The sequence below is a fragment of the Nicotiana tabacum genome, chromosome 3 (assembly GCF_000715075.1).
Source record: "Nicotiana tabacum cultivar K326 chromosome 3, ASM71507v2, whole genome shotgun sequence".
Lineage (NCBI taxonomy): Eukaryota > Viridiplantae > Streptophyta > Magnoliopsida > Solanales > Solanaceae > Nicotiana > Nicotiana tabacum.
The window spans coordinates 40,961,014-40,985,005 of NC_134082.1; the positions used below are offsets into that span (position 1 = coordinate 40,961,014).

Below are 23,992 nucleotides of genomic sequence, written 5' to 3' on the forward strand. Positions count from 1 at the left end.
TGCGTATTTTGTTCGCCTTTCGGCTTCCATGGTTGTTGATGAACCTGCAAATAAAGGTTCCTCATGAGTGATTTGCAAATTGAAAGATGACTCATCAAAATTGAGTGTTTTAGTGGGTATACCTCGTATAACCCTTTTCGGAGTTGTTGAATCAACCATTGAAGAGGAAATTTGGAGTTTTATGCTGAAAACCTAACAAAGGTGAAAATTTAAAAGAAAAAAGAGTGAAGAGAAAAATTAGAAACGTGAACCGACCAAAAACCCAAAAATTTTAACACTTACCACGAATTTTGGAGCAGAAACGTTAAGAGTGAGAGAGAAAATCGTACTGTGAGAAAATCATGTTTTAACAATCAACACAATCTTGATGTGTGAGAGAGAAAGAAGAAGTATTGTGCTGAGATTTTGAGAGAGAATAACTGAAAGAATGAGAGAGAAAAACATAAATAGCGTATTTAACGCCTTAACGGTAGTGTATACCATAAACACCTATTTTGTTATAAAAATAAAAGGTAACTATAGAAAATAATATTTTAATAAAGTTTTAATTTATAATAAATATGATGTATACTTTTGTTACATGAGGTAAAATTTCCTTTATTCTATAAGTGCATTTCTGTCCAGGTAACCAGTCTAAAGGACTATTGTTTAAGAATTAGCCACTCTTTCAATTTTTCAATGCAACATTTTAGAACAAAAATTCCTGAATTGTCATCAAGTTAAGATTTTAAATTTAAAATTTCAGGACAAAATCTTTAAATAGCATCTAGATTCCAGATAATGCTAACTACGCACTTGGCCCAAAAAAGAATGAGAACAAAGATAGACCTGCGACTATCTGAGTCGGATCCCTGCTGATTCGGGGCCAAACAAAAAATACCCGGGCAGCATATAAGCCCACATAATTCACAACTACTGTAGAACCCTTCCTTAACCCCTCGCATTTCGAAGTTTCTTACAAAAACACAACACTCACACACCATGACTGCAAATTCTACATTGTAAAATAGCAGGATGATTCTTCTACCTTATCGCAGACTTGTACTAAACAACTCTAACAATTTTGCCATGGGCTCCAAATATTTTCTCCACAAGCCATCCATTACCATACACAAGACTATTATTCCTGTCCTTTCTTCAAAAACCCACCTTTTTCAAAACCAAAGACTCATCTTTTCAACATTTGCTTCAAAACCCATCTCCCCAATTCGTGGAACTTCAAACTTGTCTTACAGGCCCCACCGTATTCCTCCACCAGGTACTATTTTTTGCAGTTCTTTTTGTCATGGGATTAATTACTGAACCTCAACTTTGCTTGTATAAACTTTGTAATATTCTTCAAGTGTTACTTAGGAGCCGTAAAAAAAACCATTTTCAAACAAAGCTTGTGCAAAGAGAAAATGAGTAGAAGAAGAATTTTTTTAACCCTCAAACCACTTCTTTATAATCATGTTTTTGAAATTTGTTTTTGATAAATTAGAAATCCCCGGGGGTAAGTGGTACACGGTTCGAAGGTCGGCGGATAAAGTACCAAACTTCTGTTTGCGGCTGCGGTCTCTATCCCGTGGCGTGTGTGTTAACCAAAAGTTTTCTCCAAAACAACTTGGAAAAACTTAAAAGATTTGCAAGATTTTATAAAAAGTTTCCACAAATAAAGGCCATCTTTAATTATTGAAAACCATTGCTTATATGATTTTGACCAATTTAATGGGGAACATGATCAATGAGAATTCATATAGCCGACTCCAACTTGTTTGGGACTATTGAGTAATTGTTGTATTGTTTATATGATTTCAGTTTCTGGAGTAGTTCTGGAAGACCCAGTGGAGGGAATTGCGGAGTCAGAACATGTGAAGGCACTGAAGGAGAAATTAAGCCAGGTTGGAATAGATATTGGTTCTTGTGGACCAGGGCAATACTCTGGTTTGCTTTGTCCAATGGTGAGTTACTAAGAGGTCTTTGGGAACCTTCTCTTTAAGAATGTTTTGTATGTAAGGGTGTTCAAGATCTTTATTGTTTAACTAGAAAATGAATCTCTCTCTTATATTGAAGTGCAAACCATCAAATGGTATTTAAATAAAGATGCTTCATCTTTCATATGCATATTCATTCTATCTTTCACTGTGCGAGATCCTTCCAATTCACTTTCAACTTGGATTCTTTTTTTTGGAGATGGAATCAACTTGGATTCTTTTATCGGTTCTTTTTGTATTTTCAGCATTTTAGACGAATTATAGAAGAACTTAAAAATCAAAGTAGGATTATATGGACTTCTGAGCAATTATTGAATAATTAAATTTTAAAAAAACATTATAGAACAGTTGTTTGAAAGGTTTTCTCTATTCACTAAGAATTTTTATAAAATTTTGAATGGGCAAAACTTTTAGTGTGTTTAAGTTTTGCAGTTTTTTGTTAATATTTTAATGAGTGTATGAATATCTTGTGCATGGATGACTTGGCAATAATAATTTTTCGATAGTGGTTCTCCATTTACCCTTAAAAGATTAACTCTATGGGTGTCCAATTTACCAAGTTTCAACACTACATGTTTAGTCAGGGTTGAAAGAGTCGTGTTGCATCTGCATTAGAGGACATATTCATGATTTCCTTCAATGAGCTTGGTGTCGAAGTAAAGCGACTTAGAAAGTTCAAGTGCATATGCATGTTATGTGTTTAGAGGATTCATTATCTTTACATTGATCGTCCACCTATCACAACCTTGTTAAATTAGGCGCCTACTTAAGTAAAGTTTAAAAACCTCTAATTTATCTTAAAAAGGAAATTATTATTGGAACGAAATGGGAATGGATAGAGCGGAATGGTCAGTGAGAATCCATACATGCAAACCAACTAGTCTAGAATTGTGGCATAATTGATCTTGGTTGATTAATAGCTGTCATTTGTCAAGTTGCAGTAGGTATCTCTACAGTAGCCGTTGTTGGTTTTCCTATATTTTCTGTCAGTATGTTGTCGATAGTAATTCAAGCTATGGTTACTGAGTTTCTTGATGGTAGAAAAAATGAGATTTCAATGCCTGCATGCATGATACTTTGTTTGAGTGACAAATTATTGCAGATTTGATAATGAATCACTCTTACTTCATCAAAAAAAAAAAATTATTGCAGATTTGATTCGAAACTGAATAGAGTTTGAAAGGTGAACACATAAGATCTGAATGATAAAGGCTTACAACCCTATCAATGATTAAAAGTGAATGGAGCTATTTCCTTGTCAAGTAGAATGATAAAGAAATGAAGTAAAAAAAAGGAATGAAAAGAAAGACTTGCTGTACGAAATAGAACAAAAGAAAAAAATCATAAAAAAGAAAAGAGAAGAATCATAATTACAGATGCTCCTGCCCAAGGCCTTTGGTCTAGTGGTAAGAGTGCAGCACGTGATGTGTGGGTTTGTTGCACATCAAAGGTTCAAACCTTGTTATAGAAAAAAGCCTGATATTTAAGTGGAGGAGGTAGAGTGGTGGATCCGTTATCCACCGAATCTCGGTTATCAGAAAAACAAAAAAGAGAGAACAAAAAATTATCATACTTACAGGTGCTCCTTATAAAAAAAAAAAAATCACACTTACAGATGCTCCTTCTGGTAGTTGAAAATTTTGCTTAGAAGAAAATCGTGGTTCATATCTTCTACATGTGGGTACCTGAAGGCTGAGAGTTAAACTAGAGTCTAGACATGGTACTAATAGGTGTTAATGAGTTTAAAATTTTAGAAATTCTTTAGCATTATTGCATCTGAAATACGCTTAGAATGTCCTATATTGACAGTTAGTGCAATGTTTTTGCTTTGTAGTGCACAGGTGGGGATTCAAATGAAAAGAGCTTATCTCTCTTCATTACTCAGGATGGGTAACTAATTTTTTGTTTTGCACATCGTTTTTAAGGTATACTTTCTTTCCTCTCTAGCAATATATTTCTAAAGCATGTGAGTGATACCTAGGCATGCAGCTACATGGACATGCTTTCGAGCTAAATGTGGGTGGAGAGGTGGTACCCGGGTATAACATGTTTTGATGAGCTCATTAATCTTTTTATCTTGCAATTTCTTTGTCAACTTTTTTAATTCTCTTTTTTCATGCTGTTTCAGGCCTTTGCAGATGTGAAGACAGCTTTTGCAGATATGAAAAGGATTGGAAAAGTGACTAAGAAGTACAGACAGATAACTGAGGAGAGTTTGGGGCTGGAACCTTTATGTGATGTGGTATGTTGATCTGTCTTTTTATTTTACTTGCATTACCAAGTTGGATTTCAATAATATTTTCATCTGCATGTAGTAATACTTGTTTGCTTAATAGCTGTTGGGCATGGTTTGTTTTGAGGTTAAGTCACCTATTATTTATTCGTGCATCCTGCAAAACTTGGTTAGTGTCCAAGACACTTGATTTTGCCATCAGCATACGTTGAGTTGTTCATAGCTTTCTTGAACGAAATATGGATAAATATGGCCGTTGAGTCTTTTGATAGATCGCACTGGGTCGAACTTCGTGAAGTGTTAACTCTTGTTGTTCTTCTCTTTTCTTTCCTTATTTCTACCTGTACTGCCCTCTTGCTTACATCTTGCTAGCATTGCTGCTAACAGTGAATAGTCCTTACACCCAGTCTCCTTTCTTATGATGAATGTTTCATTTTAGGCGGTACTAATGTCATCACCCTTTTCTCAGTCTAGCCCGCCACAACTGCAACAGTGCACGGAATCCATTCCGCTGGATTTCCATTTAAATTTTGGGGTCTTCAAGATTAAAATTGAATCAAGCCGACTTAAAAAATGACATATGGTTTGACTTGGTTCAGTTTGGTGTTAAATCTAAAAGACTGACAGTATTTGCTTTGGTTTTGTATTAACCAAAAAATGTGGAAACGAAACCGGCCGCACCGACTATATGTATACAAATTCTAACCACTAGGTATAAAATATTTTATTACTAAGAGTTTTGTGAATAGTTTGTTTTCATTTTTATAATGTTATCTTTTATGCCATTGGAATGTGGTTTTAGTGTTCCAAATTTAGGCTTGCTTGTGTTCCAATTCCACTGGGCACCTGCTGCAACTCCTAATCTAGTTTAAACAAATGCTCACATTTTGGTCATTTTTGAAATTCTTTCTTGAAATTGCTTCCTTTGTTTTTTGTTAGGGCTCTACAATTATAATCGATTTTAAGAATTCCCAAAAGGCTTCTACAGTAGTCATGGAGTCTAAGGTAGATTGGAAGATCCCTGCTTTGTACTATTTTTACGTTGTGAAATATAATCAAAACAAACACAAAAGACTTGAAATATTTTTCTCTTCATCAGTTCGGTCTTAATTTTTTTTCTTCTGGTTGAATATGAAGGATGCCCACTGTGTTCCATCTGGTATCAGCAGTGTTCTTGTCTGTTTAAGGCTTTAAGATAGCTTTCTAATGTTCATAAGACTATCCCTTTGGTGTCTTTGCATACAGCTGCAAGACTGTCCTCCACTTTGTTGCCTTCCCTGTGGGGGTGCTGCATTTCAGACCTTTATTTGCCAGATTTTCCTTCATGTCTTCTGCATTTACCTCCAATTTCTAAGGCCCTACCTTATGTTGAGAAGCAACATAGAGTCAACTTCTAGTATGCATCTCTATGTTTATTTGCAATGTAGCAGTTTATAATGTGCAGTACAATTTGTGCCTCTGCAATATTATTGCTACGTTCCAAAATAGATGGCAATTGCCATTGTGAGGTCCCGTCTACGATTTTCAGTCACTCTCCACCCCCAAAATAAATTGCAGATGCATTATGTGGTTGTCTTCTTTGTTCCTCAATATATTGCTTATTGATTATGTTTTATTTGAACGTGAATTTATGAGCTTTTGATTAGTTGATTTTCTTCTTGCTGCTCTTCAGTTACTCTCATACTTTTCTGAGCGAATGATATCGAGAGAAACATTGCGGAGAAATGCGGTTATGCAACGGAGATACGGTGATCAGGTTTGACATCCTGTCATTTTCTGACATATTACTTGATCAGTTTCTGTCGGTAGCTACCCTACGCCCATAGACTTGATCACCTTCTTAAGATAAAGATGTACCTCTGAATTATTTATTCAGTTTATTTTTCTCTCAATATGATGATATACTGGTTGACTAGATGAGTTATGTGCTTCCACTTGGTAACAAGGAAACTGATTAAATCCCTACCCTTGCATTTGATTTACAATCGAATATATCATGATGATACATCCTTGACTGAAGAATGATTCATCCTCGAGTAACAGAAATATTATGAGATACATTAGTTTGCTTGGTTAATTGGACTTAGCATTGGGATAATTTCTTTTCGTAAATTTGTCTGTGTTTGCTTAAAATAAAATAAACCCTCTCAATTAGCTTGTAAGAGTTCTTGAGGAGCTTAAAAGACCAAGCAAACACACAACCATGTTCAATAATGCAGGACCGAGCAAATTGAACTTACCGAGCACTTAATGGAGGAGACGCCTGAAGGTGTTGTTTGTATACTGTTTCTACCACACTGAAAATTGCAGATATCCTAACGAAGGGGCTCTTATAGCAGAAACTTGAGTTTTTGGTTAGTAGGTATGGCATGATAGAGATCTATGCACCAACTTCAAGGAGAGGGTTGATAATAGGGTTTGGTTTTTAGAAGTCCTGTTAAATAATTTGACTAGTTAGAGAAATCAAGATTTTAAATCTGTTTCATCATTATCTTGTTAGTCCTTACCATTTCCTAGTGAGCTCCCATTTTCCAGGAAGGTTGAGACCTATTCTCAGCCTAGCTGTCATTCCTGAAACTATAAAGCAAGAGAATAATCCCTTTTCTGTGAAATCCACAAAGATTTTCTCACAAGGATGATTTTCGATTAAATTCTGCAAAACTTGTTAGATCATCCAAGGAAAGTTAAGTACTTGATCAAACATAAAAATTATCCGAGGAAAGTTGTGACCAGCCACTTTTTCTTATTTAAAATTTCCTTTTCCATTAAACAAAGTCTGACGAAAATGTTTTTGCCTTTTTTGTTTTATTCAACGTTACTTTTGTTTGAATTTTGAAACATATCTTCTGACTTTCTTGTATCCAAAAAACCAAGAAATTTAGGCTTGCCAGCCATCCACACCAGAATAAATTGAGATTTTCAAGAATACTGCTAGTGGAAGGACACCTCCCAGGGATAAGAGACGTAGGGCTAAAGAGAGCCAAATGAAGCAATATTGTTACTTTCCCTGCTCAAGGGGCTGCAATAACTCATCCTTGCAGTAACAAAGTCACTTCTTGACTGTTCTAGCATTAAAGTAAATTTGTTTTCAGATTGTAATTGCATTTACATATCGGAGGGATGGAGCACTTGTAAGCTGCAAGTACCGGGACATCACCAAAAAGTTTTGGCAGGTTAGTGTCAATGTTCTTTATTTGCTACTTAACGTATTTATATTTACTTCAGTTAAAGGTAAAGATACCATGGAGCACTTGTTTCCAAGTAATTTTAGTTGAGGATTCAATCTCATGTATAAAGTCATGTGCTTAACAGAGGCAAATCTAAGAACCTTATGTAAATTTCCGTGGTAAGAAGGGTGTGCGGAACTTCAAACCAAATTAAAAGCCCGAGTTTCTTAACCATATTTTTCTTTCAGTTTTGCCTTTTTGTTTCTCGATTTTTTTGGGTTTCATAGTCGAACACTGCTTGAAGTTTGGTTCAGTACTTGGTATGGAACTTTTGATTCAGTAATCCAAAGAACTGAGTCCTTTAATTGCTAATGCGTCAAGCTCTGAAGCGGCAGTTTTATACTTATTAAATCGTTACCTGGCACCCTCCATTGTTCTCCTTTTCTAAGTATTCCTTTCTTATTCCTTTTTCCTTCCTCTTTCCCTTTTCCCATTCCCACTAGATGATGCCACTGTGACCCCTGTCTGTGTCCTACTGTGCCTCGACCCAACTAGTTCGGTTGGCTATCTGGATCCTCAATATTATTGACACCATTTGGACATATTCGAATACTCGGTAATTTGTCTTTTAAGACAAAATAGGGATTCTAACATTAGAGGTTTGTTACATTTAGCGACATTCAAAATCCTTATACACACTGAATAGCCTCCTTGTTCAGAACATCAATTTGCCCCATTTTACATGTTACGGTAGGCTACGTATTCTGTTGCTTGGCTTATTAGTCCAAATGGTTTCTTCTGTCTGAAGAGAGATATTCCATGTATTCTTTTTGTTTTAGATTTTGCAAACCAGTCTGGTGTTGGTTTTGCTTTATTTAGCAGTATACTTGAGTTATTTTTTCTCTTTAGATATTATGACTCCAAAGATCAATTATTAAATAGTTTGCAAACCCAAAAAAAAAAAAAAGAAGAATCAAAAGAACCAATTTGTCAAACTGATCCTTTTTCTACAATCAGTTTAACATTGGTTGTTTTGGTCTGTTATGAACGCCCATCCCTATCGGGAAAGCTGGAATAGTGATGATGTCCTCAAAAAGATATGGGGATTTGCTTCTTCATTGAATCTCATCTTCCTTTTCTGATTAATCGAATGGTTGAGCGTCTTCTATTAAGTTTTTGAAGTACAAATAATATTACAATTTCATATTTCTTCAGTTCTTCTAAATTATCTGGTTATGTACTAAAGTTTTGTTCCTAACTCTTGCTTCTAAGATGCTATTAGTTGAAGTGACTGTATCCTGCACTTGTTTTGAACCTTATCATTACACTGTTGATTTGCAGGAAGCTGATACATTAAAGATATTTTATGGTCTAGACGATATAAAAGGAGCAAGTGATATCATCATTGTAATATCTGATTCACTCATCATTCCATCCTTGAAGAAGTAGACTAATTCATTTCTGATATTATATATTGCTCTACTTCTCTTATGTTAGGTTGAGGGTGAGATGGACAAGCTTGCTATGGAAGAAGCTGGCTTTCGGAACTGTGTGAGCGTTCCCGATGGGGCACCTCCAGTTGTTTCAGATAAAGAGTTGCCACCTGTAGATAAGGTTTCTTCTCTATAATTTGTCCTAAAAAATGGATTTTTAAGTAAAGGCTTTATCGTCATAACTTCTGTGTATATGGATCTAGTACCTAACTTTTGTTTATATGGATGTCATAGCTTGCTCACTTCTCATGCATAATAAAACATATGCACACTTTCTTTGTTTTTTCATCAAGACTTTTATGGCTTCAGGCTAGAGTTGCAAATTCTAATTTGTTTCTTGTTCTTTTTGTTTCTGCCCCCTCTAATTGTAATGTGATGCTTATCTCGACTAGTGCATCCTCTAATTGTATTACAACCCTACACCTTTTTCCGATTCATGCATGTATTTATCATGTTTCCTCATCCACTTTCTGCTGCCTTTGCTCCATCCTTTATTAGAGTGCAGAGAAGAGCTGTGCTCCTTATATTGGTATAATTAGCAAGCATCTTCACATATGCTGGACCTAATGCCCCTTTTTGTGCATTTTGTGAAGCTAGGACACAAAGTATCAGTATCTTTGGAACTGCAAAGAGTATTTAGAAAAGGTTTGCAGACTCCTCTTTGCTTTTATTCTCCTATGTTTATTATATGCATCGATCATGTAACAAGAAATTTTTGTTCTTTTACCATTTATAGGCATCTCGCATAATACTGGCAACTGATGGGGATCCACCTGGTCAAGCTTTAGCTGAAGAACTTGCCCGCCGCTTGGGGCGAGAAAGGTCTAGTATATTTATAGCCCGTTTGGCCAAGCTGTAAAAATCAGCTTATTTTGAGAAGTGTTTTTTTTCAAAAGTACTTTTGGTGAGAAGCAGTTTGTGTTTGGCTAATTAGTTTGAAAAGCATTTCTGAACAACAATTAGTGTTTGACCAAGCTTTTAAAAATTGTTTCTAAGTGTATTTTTCTCAAAAGTGCTTCTCAAAAAAGTGCTTTTGGAGAGAAGCTATTTTTTTCTGCTTCTCCAAAATTGCTTCTGCTTCTCCTCAAAAGCACTTTTTTTCCTTCCAAAAGCTTGGCCAAACACCTCAATTTTTGGCCAAAAGTGCTTTTGGCAAAAAAAAAAAAGCACTTTTGGCCAAAAAGAAGCTTGGCCAAACAGGCTATTAATCTCAGTGCAAATGATGGTAGAAATCGTGTTCTAGCTTAATAATGAGCCATCTCAAGCTTTTCTCTTTGGCTATGTAGGTGCTGGCGAGTCACATGGCCGAAAAAGAGCACTAAAGACCGTTTCAAAGATGCAAATGAGGTTCTTCATGCATGAAATTTTCTTACCTATTTGTTTGTAGGAGAAAAAAGAAAGAAATTCATGAATCAGATCTTGTCATACTCTAGGAGCCTTCTGATTTGTGATTGGTAGTTGTGCACTTCCTCCAGGTCCCTCGTTGGAATTTGTTCTGTTAAATTTTATGTGTTTTGAGATTTGATATGAACTGCGAGTCTACAGTTAATTGCAGTCTTGTTAAGCCTGCTGTAGTTTTAAGCACTAGTAAAATGAGAGTTGTTTTGAACGACATTTAGCTTGGTTTTCAATGTGTCATTTGTTTGCAAATCATTTGCTTGCATACCTGATTTGTAGCTCTCTCAACGAAATTATACTAGCAGTTACTGTCACACAGTTATGTAATTCTATAGTCGGTTTTATATCGTCTCCTCAATAACGTCCTTCCTGAGGCAAAATGGGATCTTTCTTCTTTTTGATAAACATGGACAGGAGGTCATGTATGCTCATGATTTAGCATGGCCTGGGTCTGTGCTCCAACTGCTTAGTGCAAATAGTTTTATCTTTATAAAAAAATGAAATAGTTTTATATTATATACAACATCCTTTGTAACCTATTGCCAGCCATTATGAGTTTCCATTATGCTTTTCTTGTTGCCTTACTCATTTTAGTGCATCTAAGATGCTCGTTTCACCTGATTTCACCATTATTCTCCAGTAACCTCAAGTTAAATTTTTCTGCACTGGACATTAATAGGTACTTATGTATCTGGGGCCTGGTGCACTGAGGGAGGTTATTGAAGGTGCAGAGCTATACCCAATACAAGGGTTATTCAACTTTAAAGATTACTTCACTGAGATTGATGCATATTATCACCAAACAATTGGCTACGAGCTTGGGGTTTCAACTGGATGGAGGTCTTTAAATCAACTATACAATGTGAGTAGGCTCTTATTTAGGAACCGAGCTATGTCTCTAGCCTCTCAGGGAAATGATTACTTATATGCATATTCATGCCAGGGATGCCAGCTACGCTGTAGGGATTTGTGGTTTACCTATTAGGTTTGACAAGAATATAAAGAAAGTTTAATTAACTTTTTTTTTGGAGCATATATGATATCCCGGTTAGCATAGATGTTTTCTGTACGAGATTCTCAACATTTTTATTACACTTCATATGAAGAATTTCTGTACTTCAATAAGATTATTTACTTAATCAAGTCCCCGAGGTGGTGGTCTAGCGGTTGACAGTGTTATCAAAAGCGTGCTTAAGCCCTGAAGCGAGGCTCAAAATATGTTGAGCGCTTCGCGTCGCTTAGCGGGTACTTTAATATTGTCATCAAGGCTCTAAGGCATACTTTTCCTTGCTAATGAGCGTAAGCCGAAAGAGACGACACTAAACAATTGAGATTTCACTTTATCATAAATTTTCATCAATTTCTTTGTCCATATATTTGGTATTCATACTTGTATATATTAGTCTTGGACTGCACGTACATATTTGTAATTTTTCTCCATTTGCGCTTTTCTTCATTAAAACCCACGCTTTATTTGCGCTTTGAGCTTAAAGCCCTACAATACTTTAGAGCTTTTTTGCGCTTTTCGCCTTTGATAATAGTGACGGCTGAAGAGTTGGAGTAGTAACCTTTGGAACAAAGCTCGAAACCTAACAGAGGAGACACTAGGTTAATTCTTCCTATCTGCCTAAGCCTATTACCCGGTACTCCTATTGGTGGGAGGTATCAAGTACCGGGTTGAGATTAGTGCACACCTCGACACCGCTGTTATCGGAAAGAAAAATTAGTCACTTAATTAAAACGCCAACAAGTAATGTAGAGAACCAAAAAAAAAGATGTGAAGAGAGAGATTCTGGTGAATGGAGAGGGGACATTGTTTACTGGCCTTGTCACGCTAGCGTATTACCTATAGACAAGATACTGAAGTAAAGAACCGAAAGGACAAAAATGCCCCTGGGAAATGATAGACAATGCAATTCTTCAGCATAGTCAATGTCATCTCTAAATATTGCACTCACTTTGAACTTCCGGGAGCACAAACTAATATATGCATGCCCTAGAAACAATGCTGTTGTTTAAATAACCAAGCAATGGACAGTTATTATTACTTTGGATTGAGGCTCATTATTGGCATATCAGCATGAAAATAAAACATGAAATTCTACAGTGGCTGATTTTCCCCCCATCTTTCTTGATTCTGTACAGGTTGTGCCTGGAGAGTTGACTATTGTTACAGGAGTCCCAAATTCGGGGAAGAGTGAATGGATTGATGCTCTTTTGTGCAATCTCAATCAGAGTGTTGGCTGGAAATTTGCACTTTGCTCTATGGAAAATAAGGTAGGCACTGTTGAAGCTGCTTCTTGTCATATCAAACGGGGATAAGTGAGCGATTAAATTCATTAGAAATTAGATGCCAAGTTGGTTTTGCCACCACCATTTCCTAGATGAGGCTTGTGCTAAATGCATCCTAAGAAAATTCTTAACCGTTAACTCCCTCTAGAATGATTTATTGATAGTATAGTAATATAGCAGGATATCATGCAATGGACAACATATTATCTACATTATCTGGATCTTCTATTTAATTTTTATATCGGAATTCCAAGTATAATATAACTTGCACAAGTATTAGATTCCTCAAAGTTCTATGGGGTGTTTCTGAAAAAAAATGTATTAAGTGATTTGCTTTTGTGCCCTGGTTCTTGTTTAAAGAATGCCTAGATTCCTAAATCATACTTCAACTTGGATAAGCATAACTGATGTTTTACTTGTAGTGTACTAACTATGAGTTGAGAGAATCATTTAGTCAAACCATCATCTGTCCTTTTTTTTTTGTTGATAAAGACTGTCATCTGTCATACTTGTCTTTGATTTGGATTAATTGACCTGTTTTCGTGAGCTGCTTTGATTTTAATTGGATCAACACCATTAATAAACTATTCATGAGTGAGTTTTACATTCATAAGTGAGTTTTTATTGCTGATCTCTAGCCTAAAGAAGTTCATTTTCCCACATTGGTGCTGGATGGTGTTAGACGCAAACGGATTCCTGCATCGCGATGGACGATGATGGTAAATAAGCTATTACAAGAGAGTCATATTCATATAGGTTAGTTGGAGCATTGGCTCGCTGAAAGGGAAGTTAATAGAATTAGTGGATACCATTAAGAGGAGGTGAGTTGATATTGCGTCATTGCGTGTCTAGAAGAGGCTAAGTGGACGAGAAAGAGGCTATAGAGAATTCGAACATTGGTTCGTTGATAAAGAAATCAATAGAATTATTGGATACCTTAGAGAGGAACAAAGTTAATATTTTGTGCAAGTTGAACCGTACATTCGTTATTACAATAAATATCATTGTATGATTGGATAAATAAAAATATGAATGGAGTGAGAGCTATTGTAGAGCTAGTATTTTAGGGTAAAGCTGTAGAAGTAAAAAGAATTGGTGATAGGGGTGACGGTTGAACCACCAGTTGGTGATAGGGTGACGGTTGGAGCAAAATAGATATAGAGAATTCATATAGCCGAACCCAACTAGTTGTGATTGAGGCCCGGGCGGTGCTGCATCAATCATGTTATTTTCATTGTTGCTTGATTATTATGTGACAAAGTCAAGCTTTGAGGACATGTATACCAATGAAAATTTTGTTCAAATAGATTATTCAATTGACTTATTCCAATAATATAATCAGATTCAATTCATACAGTCAAACCAAGTAAATCCTACTTCTAGAATTCTAGTGAAAGAAAATACATATGTAGTAAATAATATTTCAACTCGTATAATTTCATCTTAGACCTATGTTAGTGCTTTTGCTGTTGTGTTGCTAAACCAAATGCCTAAAAGTTCAACTATTGTTACAACACTTCCCCAATCATTCTCTTGAGTTCTATCATAGTCAACAATCTCTTGTCTTTCTTCAATGCTAAATGTCAGCTCTTAAAATCTGTCAGACAACTGTTTTACGGCTTGGCCTTCACCACAGTGAGGAACTATTTACCCTTCAGCACATTCACCCCTGCCCATTTGTGTTTGCTCGTTTTTCTTGGTTTTCTTACTATCTATCTATTTACCGATCTGTAGGTGCGGGACCATGCTAGGAAACTTTTGGAGAAACACATAAAGAAACCATTCTTTGATGTGAGGCAAGTAGGAAACAACCTATACCTCTTAAGTCTCTTTATCATTTTTCTTTTTAGTATTACTACATTTAGGCAAGATGCCTAGAAACATAATTGTTGTCATTACAAATTTTAAATTACATATTCGGTAGCATTGAGAAATTAGATGTTGATAAAGTTGCATATGTCAGAAAGAAATTTCGCAAGAATTGATAGATGTGAGGAGAGAGAAATGCTCCCAGGCACAAGACCCGAGAGAGTCTAACAACTTTCTCCGGTGGTTCCTAGTCACTTTCCGGTGATTCTTCCTTGCATTTTCTGAGTTTTTTTAATCAATCATGTCTTGGTGATAGGCTCAAAAACTTAGTTTCTCATTTATTCTCATAGTCATGGTTAACACAATTTATTTTAATGTTGGTGAGAAGTCTTTTGAGATTACTGAAGTCAAAGATAGTGCAGATGTCTGGTATGAATGGGTGGGATGCAAGAGGAACTTCATGAGAAAAATGACTCTCAGTCGGAAAGTCATGCTATAGGTATGTGAACTCCTGATTTTCTCATTCGAAAGATGGCCAATGAACTAAGGTGATCGAAGGCCAGAGATCACGTGCATAACTTCTATTGCACAAAGAAATACAATGATTATGGACGATATATTAGTGTAGTTGCAGTGTAGGGAACACAGAGCTGTCATAATCCTGTCAGAAGCAGCATTCAGTATTGGGTTGAGAGATGTTGCTTTAAAGATAAAGAATTTCATTAATGTGAGTATGTGATTATCCCAGCTGTGCAGAGGTTCACAAATCCAGTAGGGGACCATTCATACATGAAGCTTTCATATCTGATAAATGGGAGGCTAAAGGGGCTTTCACATCAGCACCTCCACTGCTCAGCGGATTATTGCTCATGGCCCTGAAATCTCTGATAATGATGTTCTTAGCAGATGCCTGGTGGGAAGTTTCAGTGAAACGAAGGAGCTGCCTACTATTTCTGGCATAAGGAGATGGGTCAGTAGCTAATGGAGCGCAATCCCAGGTATTTAGATGTACGAGATGCATGGAGCAAAATTTCTGTTTGAATTTCCTTCAAGGAAAAGGGCAGATCACATCAAAATGGGGGAATGGAGGTGGAGAAATAAATTGATGATCCTTGATTGGTGGTTGCCGACAGTCGGGTATTTTCCTGGAGCGACCAAACTTGATTGGGTGTGGGTGAGGCTACTGGGGATTCCTCTTCATCTCTGGTCTCAGAAAATTTTCAAGCAAATCGGAGATTTATGTGGGGGATGGATTGAAACTGAAGAAGAAGCTATCCTAAGGAACCTTTTGAAATGGGCTCGAATTAAAGTCAAGGGGCTCGAATTGATGCCAACGTTACTTCAAGGGCCCTTGAACTTTCTGCTACCTTCTCTGATAGCGATGCACTCTTGGGAAACAGTCGCAAAAGAAGAGTTGGCTTTGCATGTTGGGTATGATGAGGAAGATTTAACCCCCCCCTTGGGTGGAGAAATTGTCCCTTTCTCACCTCTTCCTTTGAATGCCCATCAATTGATAGATTGCAAAGATCTTGAATATTGGTTAGTAGATGCATCTGGACCTCTTGATTCCCATTTCCTTGAAGCCGATATGAATGCTTCCCTATAGGTGCATAAAAATGTGTTGAAGATGAGCAAGACTTATGGCGCAAGATTTACAGGGCAAGAAGAAGCTCCATAACTATTTATGAAAATCGACAGGCGCAGACTAGAGGAGAGAAAAAGCAACTTCAAGGGAAGTTTCGACTTCGAAAAAGAAAAAAGGGATCATGAAGGTACAAAATGTGGTGTTCAACATCAACTTCTCATAACCCAATACTAGAAGCAGGGGGAAATCTGCCAACAACTGTTTTTAGTGAAGATAATATTATTTCCTGGAATGTTTGGGGATTGAATAGAAGGGATAAAAGATCAATTGTGAAGTCATTAATTAAGAAATGGAAGGCTGATATATACCGTCTGCAAGAATCCACATTAGAAGGTGATGTCCAATCGTGTGTGAATTAGATTAGGGGCCATAGATGGGGTATTTTGGTTCTATTGGACAGTAGAATATGGAAGGGGAGGTGGTTAATTATACCATCACTTGTAAATTTGTTTCTCAGAGGGTTGAGAGAAGAATGTGGTGGGAAGCAGTTATCTCCAGGGAATCGTTGTTGGACAATGGGTAGTCCGTGGGAGATTTTAATGGTACCCGATATATGGAGGAAAAAAGGGATAGCAACACTATTTCAAGAGCTATGACTTCTCGAAGTTTATTGAGGACTTAGAGCTTCTTGACCCTCCACTATTAGGGGAATTGTATACATGGGCCAGAAGAATTAATTCTCATATTTCCTCTAGGCTGGATAGATTTTTATTTTTCTCTGTGTGGGATGAAAGCTTTAGGAACATAAAGCAAGCAAGTTTCTTCAAACCACACCCTTATTCTTCGTGGTGATTGGGAAAACACAAAATCTTATTTCAAGTTCTAGAATTGGTGGCTTGGTGCTGATGGTTTTAAAGATTTCATTTTGGCACAGAAACTCAAGATTTTAAAAGGAAGACTGAGAAAATAGAGCTTCTCTCTCAAAAGGAACCTGGAAATGAGGAAGACTGAATGTTTAAACAGAATCATCGAACTATAAGTCGCACAAGAGACGAGATCTTACTGAAGATGAAACAATTCAGATGGCAAGCCTAGATATGGACCTGGAAGAAATAATCTAAAAGAATTTTCACTTGTTTGATCCATGAAAAAGAATCAGGCCTCCACGTGAAGGGACATGTTGAAGATATAACTAATTAAGTAAATAAAAGTGTGCTTTCTCTAACAACTTAAGTTTTTAAATGAGATGTTCATACAATTCTACAATTTATTAGAAGGGAAAGAAATAAGGGGACTTTTGGGGGAAGGAGAGTTCGACAACGACGGCGGTCAAGAGTTCTATGTTGTTGCTTTTGTATTCTTCGTATAAAATGGACTATGTATATTTGAGAAATAACCTCTCATTTCTAGTTCATTTGTGGTGCATCAATGAAATTTCTTTTTTTGTACAGAACATTGGGTGTCGTTCTTAGAGAATCATATTATGTTAGTAGATTTTTTTCTACTACTTGGTATAATACTAGTATACAGGAGGTGTTTCCGTTATTAATAAAATTATCTGCCTTGTAAAAAAATTCGTCGTGTTAAATGGATTTCTCTATATGTTTGGTAGCTAGCTAGCTGGGCAGTCTTTTGGAATCGGTAATGGATTTTATGATTTCTTAATTATTTAATCATATTACCATCTTGTAGTACTGACGAGTTCACCATTTCTTGCAAAAAAGCAGATAGATAGTTAACTATTAGTTTTTCACAATGAGAAAACATTCATGAAACTGGATTTACTCCATATAACATCAGCTGGATATAGGGTTTGAAATGATTACTACATTGATTTGTCCCGATAAAAAGGGCAGCCCGTTGCACTAAGCTCCTATGTTGCTCGGACTCTCCGAAAATGTGGCAGGATACGTGTCGGATCCTCCAAAAGTAGTGCATTTTTGAAGGATCCGACACGGGTGCGGCTACATTTTGGAGAGTCCGCGCAACATAGCTAAGCTCCCGCTATGCGGGGTCTGGGGAAGGGCCTTACCACAAGGGTCTATTGTACGCAGCCTTACCCTGCATTTTTGCAGGAGGCTGTTTTCACGGCTCGAACCCTCCTGGTCACATGACAACAATTTTACCAGTTACGCTAAGACTCCCCTTCTGATTTGTCCCGATAGAAATGTTATATATTTGGTAGCAAGTTAAATATTTTAAGAGAAAGAAACACATTAATTCAAACTAACCTCTGAGAACTAAAAAGTTATACTTCAAAGTGTTACTGTTAGAACAACTTGTTTCTGATTAGATTCTTCTGGAAAAGCCTCCATTGACTCTCAGTTGAGTGCATTATACCAAGGCCCCTCAAGAGACGCAAGAGTGGCGCAATATCAGTGGCTATTAAATGGGTAAGCGCGTGGTAGAATTCTTAAATGCTAGAACCTATCCCAGAAAAGAGGGGATAAGTTCACTGTAGAAAATAATACCACCATTACAAACTTTTTGAGCATTACAATGGGCAAAACCTACTATCCACTGTGTGCTTGGGTTACTTGTATAAATTATGGATGAAAGTATTTGTGCATATAACTTTATCACTATCACTGTTTACTTGTCCCATTATGTTGGCTTATTATCTGGTTGTGACCCTATTACCAGCATTCTCTATATGGGCTGTGGGCAGGACTAATTTAGTAGAACTTCATTTTGTAATTAATATTTGCCGAGAGGTGCACACATGTTTGTGTTTGAGAAGTATTTAGGTGTCAAACAGATTGCTTCCCGTTCTTGCAAATGCGTGTCGTATGGTTCAAGCCTTCATTCTTGGCAACCCTAGTTGGTAAGACTAGCTTGCAGTATGCACGGCTACAGACAACCTTTTTTATTTTGGTTCTAATTTTTCTACTATATCAACCCGCTATAACTTCTATGTTGTGTTGGTCCAGGATGGGGATTGTCATTTCCTGCTACCGTAGCTTATTATAAAATTTTGGTTCTTCTCTTTCTAGTTTATTTTTCCGGTTAAGAAGAACCTAACTTTCTGATGCACAGAAGGACTCTCTTACTCATCTTATGCATTTTTGGTGTGCATTCATTTATCTTTTGTTCTTTGTGCATTTGTATGGTAACCTTTTGATCATTGGTTATGCAGATATGGGGAATCTGTTCAACGGATGAGTGCTCAAGAGTTTGAAGAGGGAAAGCAATGGCTCAGTGATACTTTTTTCCTCATAAGGTGATAGTGGCAGTTTCCTGATATTATGAATCTTGACTTCTTGCCTTATGATTCTAACTTAGTCCTATTTGGAACTGACATCTGATCTGCAAGCTTACTCTCCATGTTTCAAAGTTTGTTTTGATGATAAGTTCTGGATCGACTGATAGTGGATCCAAATTAAGGATGTCAATCTGTTTGGTTTTGTTTTTTGGAATCTTTACTTAAATAAAGTTTTGAATAGGTAATATTCGGGATATTATGAGTCAGTTTTATTTTTTGTTAGAGTGTCCACATCAATTGAGAGAATGAGCTGTTTGTCTCCTTATATGATAATAATTTAGGCAATCCTCATCTCATAAGCTAGCAGTTCGGGTCGCGATAGGCGCAAAGTGCACTTTCTTTAATGATAGAGGAGTCAGATCCGTCCTTATTTCTTGGTTTACCTAATGTTAGGGCCCCATCTTATGTTGTCCACACAATGTGTTTCCAACCCTAGTCAATATATGTCCAACCCTGGCATGCGAGGGGTATGTTAGAGGCCATATTGGTTGAGTGCATGAAATGTTATCTTGGATAATACTCGTCTCATTAGCTAGCGTTAGGGTTGAGTTAGACCTAAAATCCATCTTTCTTTACGGTGATCAAGCAATGAAATGCTATGAAGGAGAGATTATTGCTTTTAATGGTTGAAGTGATGCAATTTTGAAGAAGAGTGCTTTTCAAATAGTGAGGCCCTAAGCAACTCGAGCGAGAAAGGGTTGCTTCTATGCGTCTAACTTTGAAACTGGAAAAGAAAAGAGAGAGAAAGAGGAAACTATGGCCTGTTGCTATCTAACTGTGCTTCAGTAATCTTTTTTTCGTCGTCTCTGTTCAACCTAGTTAGAATTTAGAGACTTTCTTCTTGTTCTTATGGTGTGCAAGTCATCATCTTGTTGGTACTGGACTTCTCTTATGCTTTTCTAAATGTCTCAATAATTCCCTTGTTAACTTTTATTGTCTATTTTTTACGGAGTAGATAAAAGTGAAAAGCAAGAAATGTGCCAAAGTCTATTGGGGCTTTAAGTGCAGAGGAAAATTAAAGCATAAGGTTTAACAAATAAAGGCACTAATGAAGAAAAAATAATGTGTGACGAGGAAAAATCACAGCAAACACAAACAATAACAATTTGGACAAAAGAATTGAAGTAAAAATCATGTCAATCATGTTTAAAACTATTTTAAATTTCTTATTTAGATGAAAAGATGTAATTTGTGTTTTTTCTAGCTAGCTTTCCTATATTAAATTTTAAGTTTTTATTCATAATCACTAAACATTTCATTCTAGCTTCTTTTTAGCAATTTATAATTTTTTGGAGCTAGCTTTCTTATACTAACATTTTAATTTATCATTCATAATCACTAAAAGTTTTTTAATAACGTCTTTTTAGCAATTAAACTGTCCGTTACTATATTTGTTGTTTAGTCGTGCCTTCTTAAAGATAGAGCCCATGGGTGATGAGCAGCGGCGATATATATATTAGAATATTTTAGAGGTTTATAACATATATTTAACACCGACCCCTTGTCGGGGAATTTTTTTCACTTCTTTCAAGTTTGAACACCCTTGGGGAAATTTTTGGCTTTGCCACTGGTGATGAGCCACATGCCTTCAGAGGCGGATGTAGTGTATTACTACTGGGTTCAATTGATCCCTTAACTTTCGACGTGAAGTAAAAATTTATTACAATTGCAAAAAAGTAGATATGAACCCATAACTTTAAATATATAATGGGTTTAAATGCTAAAACCCTTAAAAGTTGAACCCATAGAATTTAAATCCTGGATCCGCCTCTGCAAGCCTTAGCACGTTTGCGCCTACACAAAGCGCCACTTAAGCAAGGCGAAGGGCACAACTTGGCTTCAACTGAGTTTCAGTGCTTAAGCGCACTTCAAACGAACCTTTAAAAGCACTGGTTCTTTGTGTGGTTTCTATTTTCCAATTTTTGTCGTATAGAATGAATAATGAAAAAAACTGACTCTTATAGTTGAAACTAATTACAATTGTAGTTACTAAAAATTAAATATGAAATCGAGTGTTGCACATTAATTTTTTTAATTTTTTCTTTTAATGGCTAATTAAGTCAAAAGAAGAAACTGAAAATCAATTTTGCCATTGATATTTTCTGGTGGGTTTGTTGAAGTTACATTTAATTTTAGCTACTGGGATTGATGATGCCATTATTATAAATGAATACCGTAACTAGTAATATTAATTGCACTTGATACTAAATTTGCACATGTTAGGTAAATGTCGTATTTTCATTGTCCCCTTTATTTCAAAGAAGCGAGTGCGCTTACTTTGAAGAAGCGGGCGTGCTTCATTTCATTCTTAAAGTCCCATAATCTTGTCATTTGCTTCCACTTTATGCTTTTGAAAACAAGTTTGTAATTAGACTGACTACAGCAGCCTTTATCGCTTCTCCAACAATGTTGCAGAGAAATAAATCAAGTGCACAGAGTATTTATGCTTTTTAATCATATCAATGTAGAAATGAGACGAGTTTGAAGATTATCTTTCATAGCTGTGTGTATCTGTAAGGCAGTGCTGGGTTCCTCATTTGTAATGTGTAGGACAAAAGCAACCTCTTGTTCCCTATAATACACATTCTCATCTTTTGTCTTTGCATGCAAGGTTCTCCTTTATTTGCCGTAGTAAATTGTATGACTTTTTATCTGTTAAAATGATTTACTGGCTGTGGTGATTCCTTAATTAAGCTATGTGCTGGTTTCTTGCTAATACAATCAGCTTGCCGTAGCAAATTGCATGACTTTTACCTTTTAAAAAGATTTACTAGCTGTGGTTATTCCTTAATTAAGCTATGTGCTGGTTACTTGCTAATACAAATATACAATCAGCTCGTTGTATGTCAGTACTATTACATCAATATTGTTCAACTTCCAGAAATCTTCATAGATATGTTTTTAGTTAATCACATTGTGTTAGGTATATTCTGAAGAAGCTTTTAGTCCTTGAGCTCTTTTTCTTTTTTATTTGTTGAATCTCTTTTTCCTTCACTAACAAGAGAAGTAGGATAATTGAACAGGTGTGAGAATGATTGCCTACCGAATATTGACTGGGTTCTGTCACTTGCAAAAGCTGCAGTTTTAAGACATGGGGTGAATGGACTCGTAATTGATCCATACAATGAGCTTGATCATCAACGTCCTTCAAGCCAGTGAGTAACCTTTTATGCATTTCTCATAGTTGGTGAATGCATATTAACTTTTAATCTCCTGTAATATCAGGACAACAAAATGTGTAGCTCAACTTTAAGATGCATTGGGTGAATTCCTACCTTCTCTCTGCATTTCCCTTTTTACCTCTGCTATATTCTTTTGCTACTACTCTTATTCTTTTTCTCATAGTGCTTCCATCTGATGCTGCATTTAGAAGCAATCTTTTATTAGTCCTTCATTCTGCTGAAGGGTCTTATCTAACAGAGTTCCAAGAAGGAAAGGTGAAATTCTAAGAAGTTACATGGATCCTTGTCTTGCTGCGCTTCAAAATTCAGATAATGGGTTCTTTGAATTTTGAAATGCAGGAGAGAATCACGTGTCACGACCCCAAATACCCCGGTCGTGATGGCACCTTTCATAGCACTAGGCCACCTAACCCATCATTTAACCACAATGAATTCTTTTTATAAAACCATTTTTCTAAAACCAATTAAGCCTCAAATTCTCATATGAAATATATAAATCAACGGAAATGTGCAGAAATCAGTACAACATATACCAACACAGCCCAACAATCCGGTGTCACTAGTCATGAGCCTCTAAATACAACCAAGACACTGTCTGAGTAGTCTTAACAGAAATATCAAGTCAAATTCTGAAATTTAAAAGCCAGTCATCTCGTAAAACTTCATTTTCAATTAAAAATCCTTTGAAAACATTTATCCAACATTTTTCAACAGAGGCTCATAAATATAGCCTCTCGGGCAAGCCTCTCAGTCACTCGTGACTCAGCTCTCGTCACCCATTACTCACATTCAGCACTCCGGCTCAATAATATCTCATAATAATAGTAATCATAATAATTGTTGCGGCGTGCAGCCCGATACATAGTTTATAGTCGACTACGCTCACTGGGGTGTACAGACTTTGGAGGGGCTCCTACCTCCCAAGCATCATATCGCTGCGGCGCGCAGCCCGATCCAATATATATCACTGCGGCGTGCAGCCCGATCCATATATATAATATCGCCGCGGCATGCAACCCGATCCATAATAGATATATAATCCTCACCATTAGGTCCTAAACTTCTCTCAGTCATTAACCTCACGGCTACTCGGGCATATCAGAGAAAAATAAGGGAACTCAGCCCAAACAGTTTTCATATATTAAGAAATAGAGTGATGAAACCAATTTTAAACAAATAACAGGTAAAACATGATTGAGGATATGCTTTCAAATCAAACAGAGTGAGGAAAATAGTAAAAATACCCCTAAAGGTCTAAACAGGTTGGCACAAGGCCCCAAATACGGCGTACAACCCAACATATAGTATCAATCTCAAAAATACGGGATATCATAAGATTTCAAATCAAATACGTGGCTTAATAGTCGCTACGGGACGGACCAAGTCACAATCCTTACCGGTGCACGCTCACACGCTCGTCACCTAGCATATGCGTCACCTCATTTATCAAAACAAATACGAAATATCGGGGTTTTATACCCTCAGATTTACAATGGTTACTTACCTCAAACCTGATGAAATACTACTCCGCGACGCCCTTGCCTCTCGACTCGGCCTCAACTCGCGTCGAATCTATCCAAAATCAGAATCATAACGTC

At 36.6% G+C, this 23,992-nt stretch overlaps 1 protein-coding gene across 3 annotated transcripts in view; it reads left to right on the forward strand.

The window, feature by feature from the left end:
* The first annotated feature begins 789 nt into the window (after positions 1–789).
* The window catches only part of LOC107826455 (twinkle homolog protein, chloroplastic/mitochondrial), a 37,021-nt gene continuing 13,818 nt past the window's right edge, over positions 790–23,992 (forward strand). For 2 of the 3 annotated variants that reach the window (XR_012707484.1, XM_016653437.2), the window contains exons 1-17: positions 790–1,258; positions 1,798–1,940; positions 3,808–3,863; positions 3,955–4,012; positions 4,102–4,215; positions 5,879–5,962; positions 7,299–7,379; positions 8,715–8,780; positions 8,871–8,987; positions 9,464–9,511; positions 9,603–9,688; positions 10,153–10,213; positions 10,944–11,126; positions 12,410–12,541; positions 14,291–14,352; positions 19,087–19,170; positions 22,236–22,367. Coding sequence is in view for 2 of the 3 variants with exons in the window: in XM_016653437.2 (XP_016508923.1) it covers positions 1,015–1,258; positions 1,798–1,940; positions 3,808–3,863; positions 3,955–4,012; positions 4,102–4,215; positions 5,879–5,962; positions 7,299–7,379; positions 8,715–8,780; positions 8,871–8,987; positions 9,464–9,511; positions 9,603–9,688; positions 10,153–10,213; positions 10,944–11,126; positions 12,410–12,541; positions 14,291–14,352; positions 19,087–19,170; positions 22,236–22,367 (1,751 nt within the window). In the remaining variant the exon portion in view is untranslated. The remainder of the gene's footprint in view (positions 1,259–1,797; positions 1,941–3,807; positions 3,864–3,954; positions 4,013–4,101; positions 4,216–5,878; positions 5,963–7,298; positions 7,380–8,714; positions 8,781–8,870; positions 8,988–9,463; positions 9,512–9,602; positions 9,689–10,152; positions 10,214–10,943; positions 11,127–12,409; positions 12,542–14,290; positions 14,353–19,086; positions 19,171–22,235; positions 22,368–23,992) is intronic. The other variant, XM_075249361.1, reaches the window with a different exon arrangement.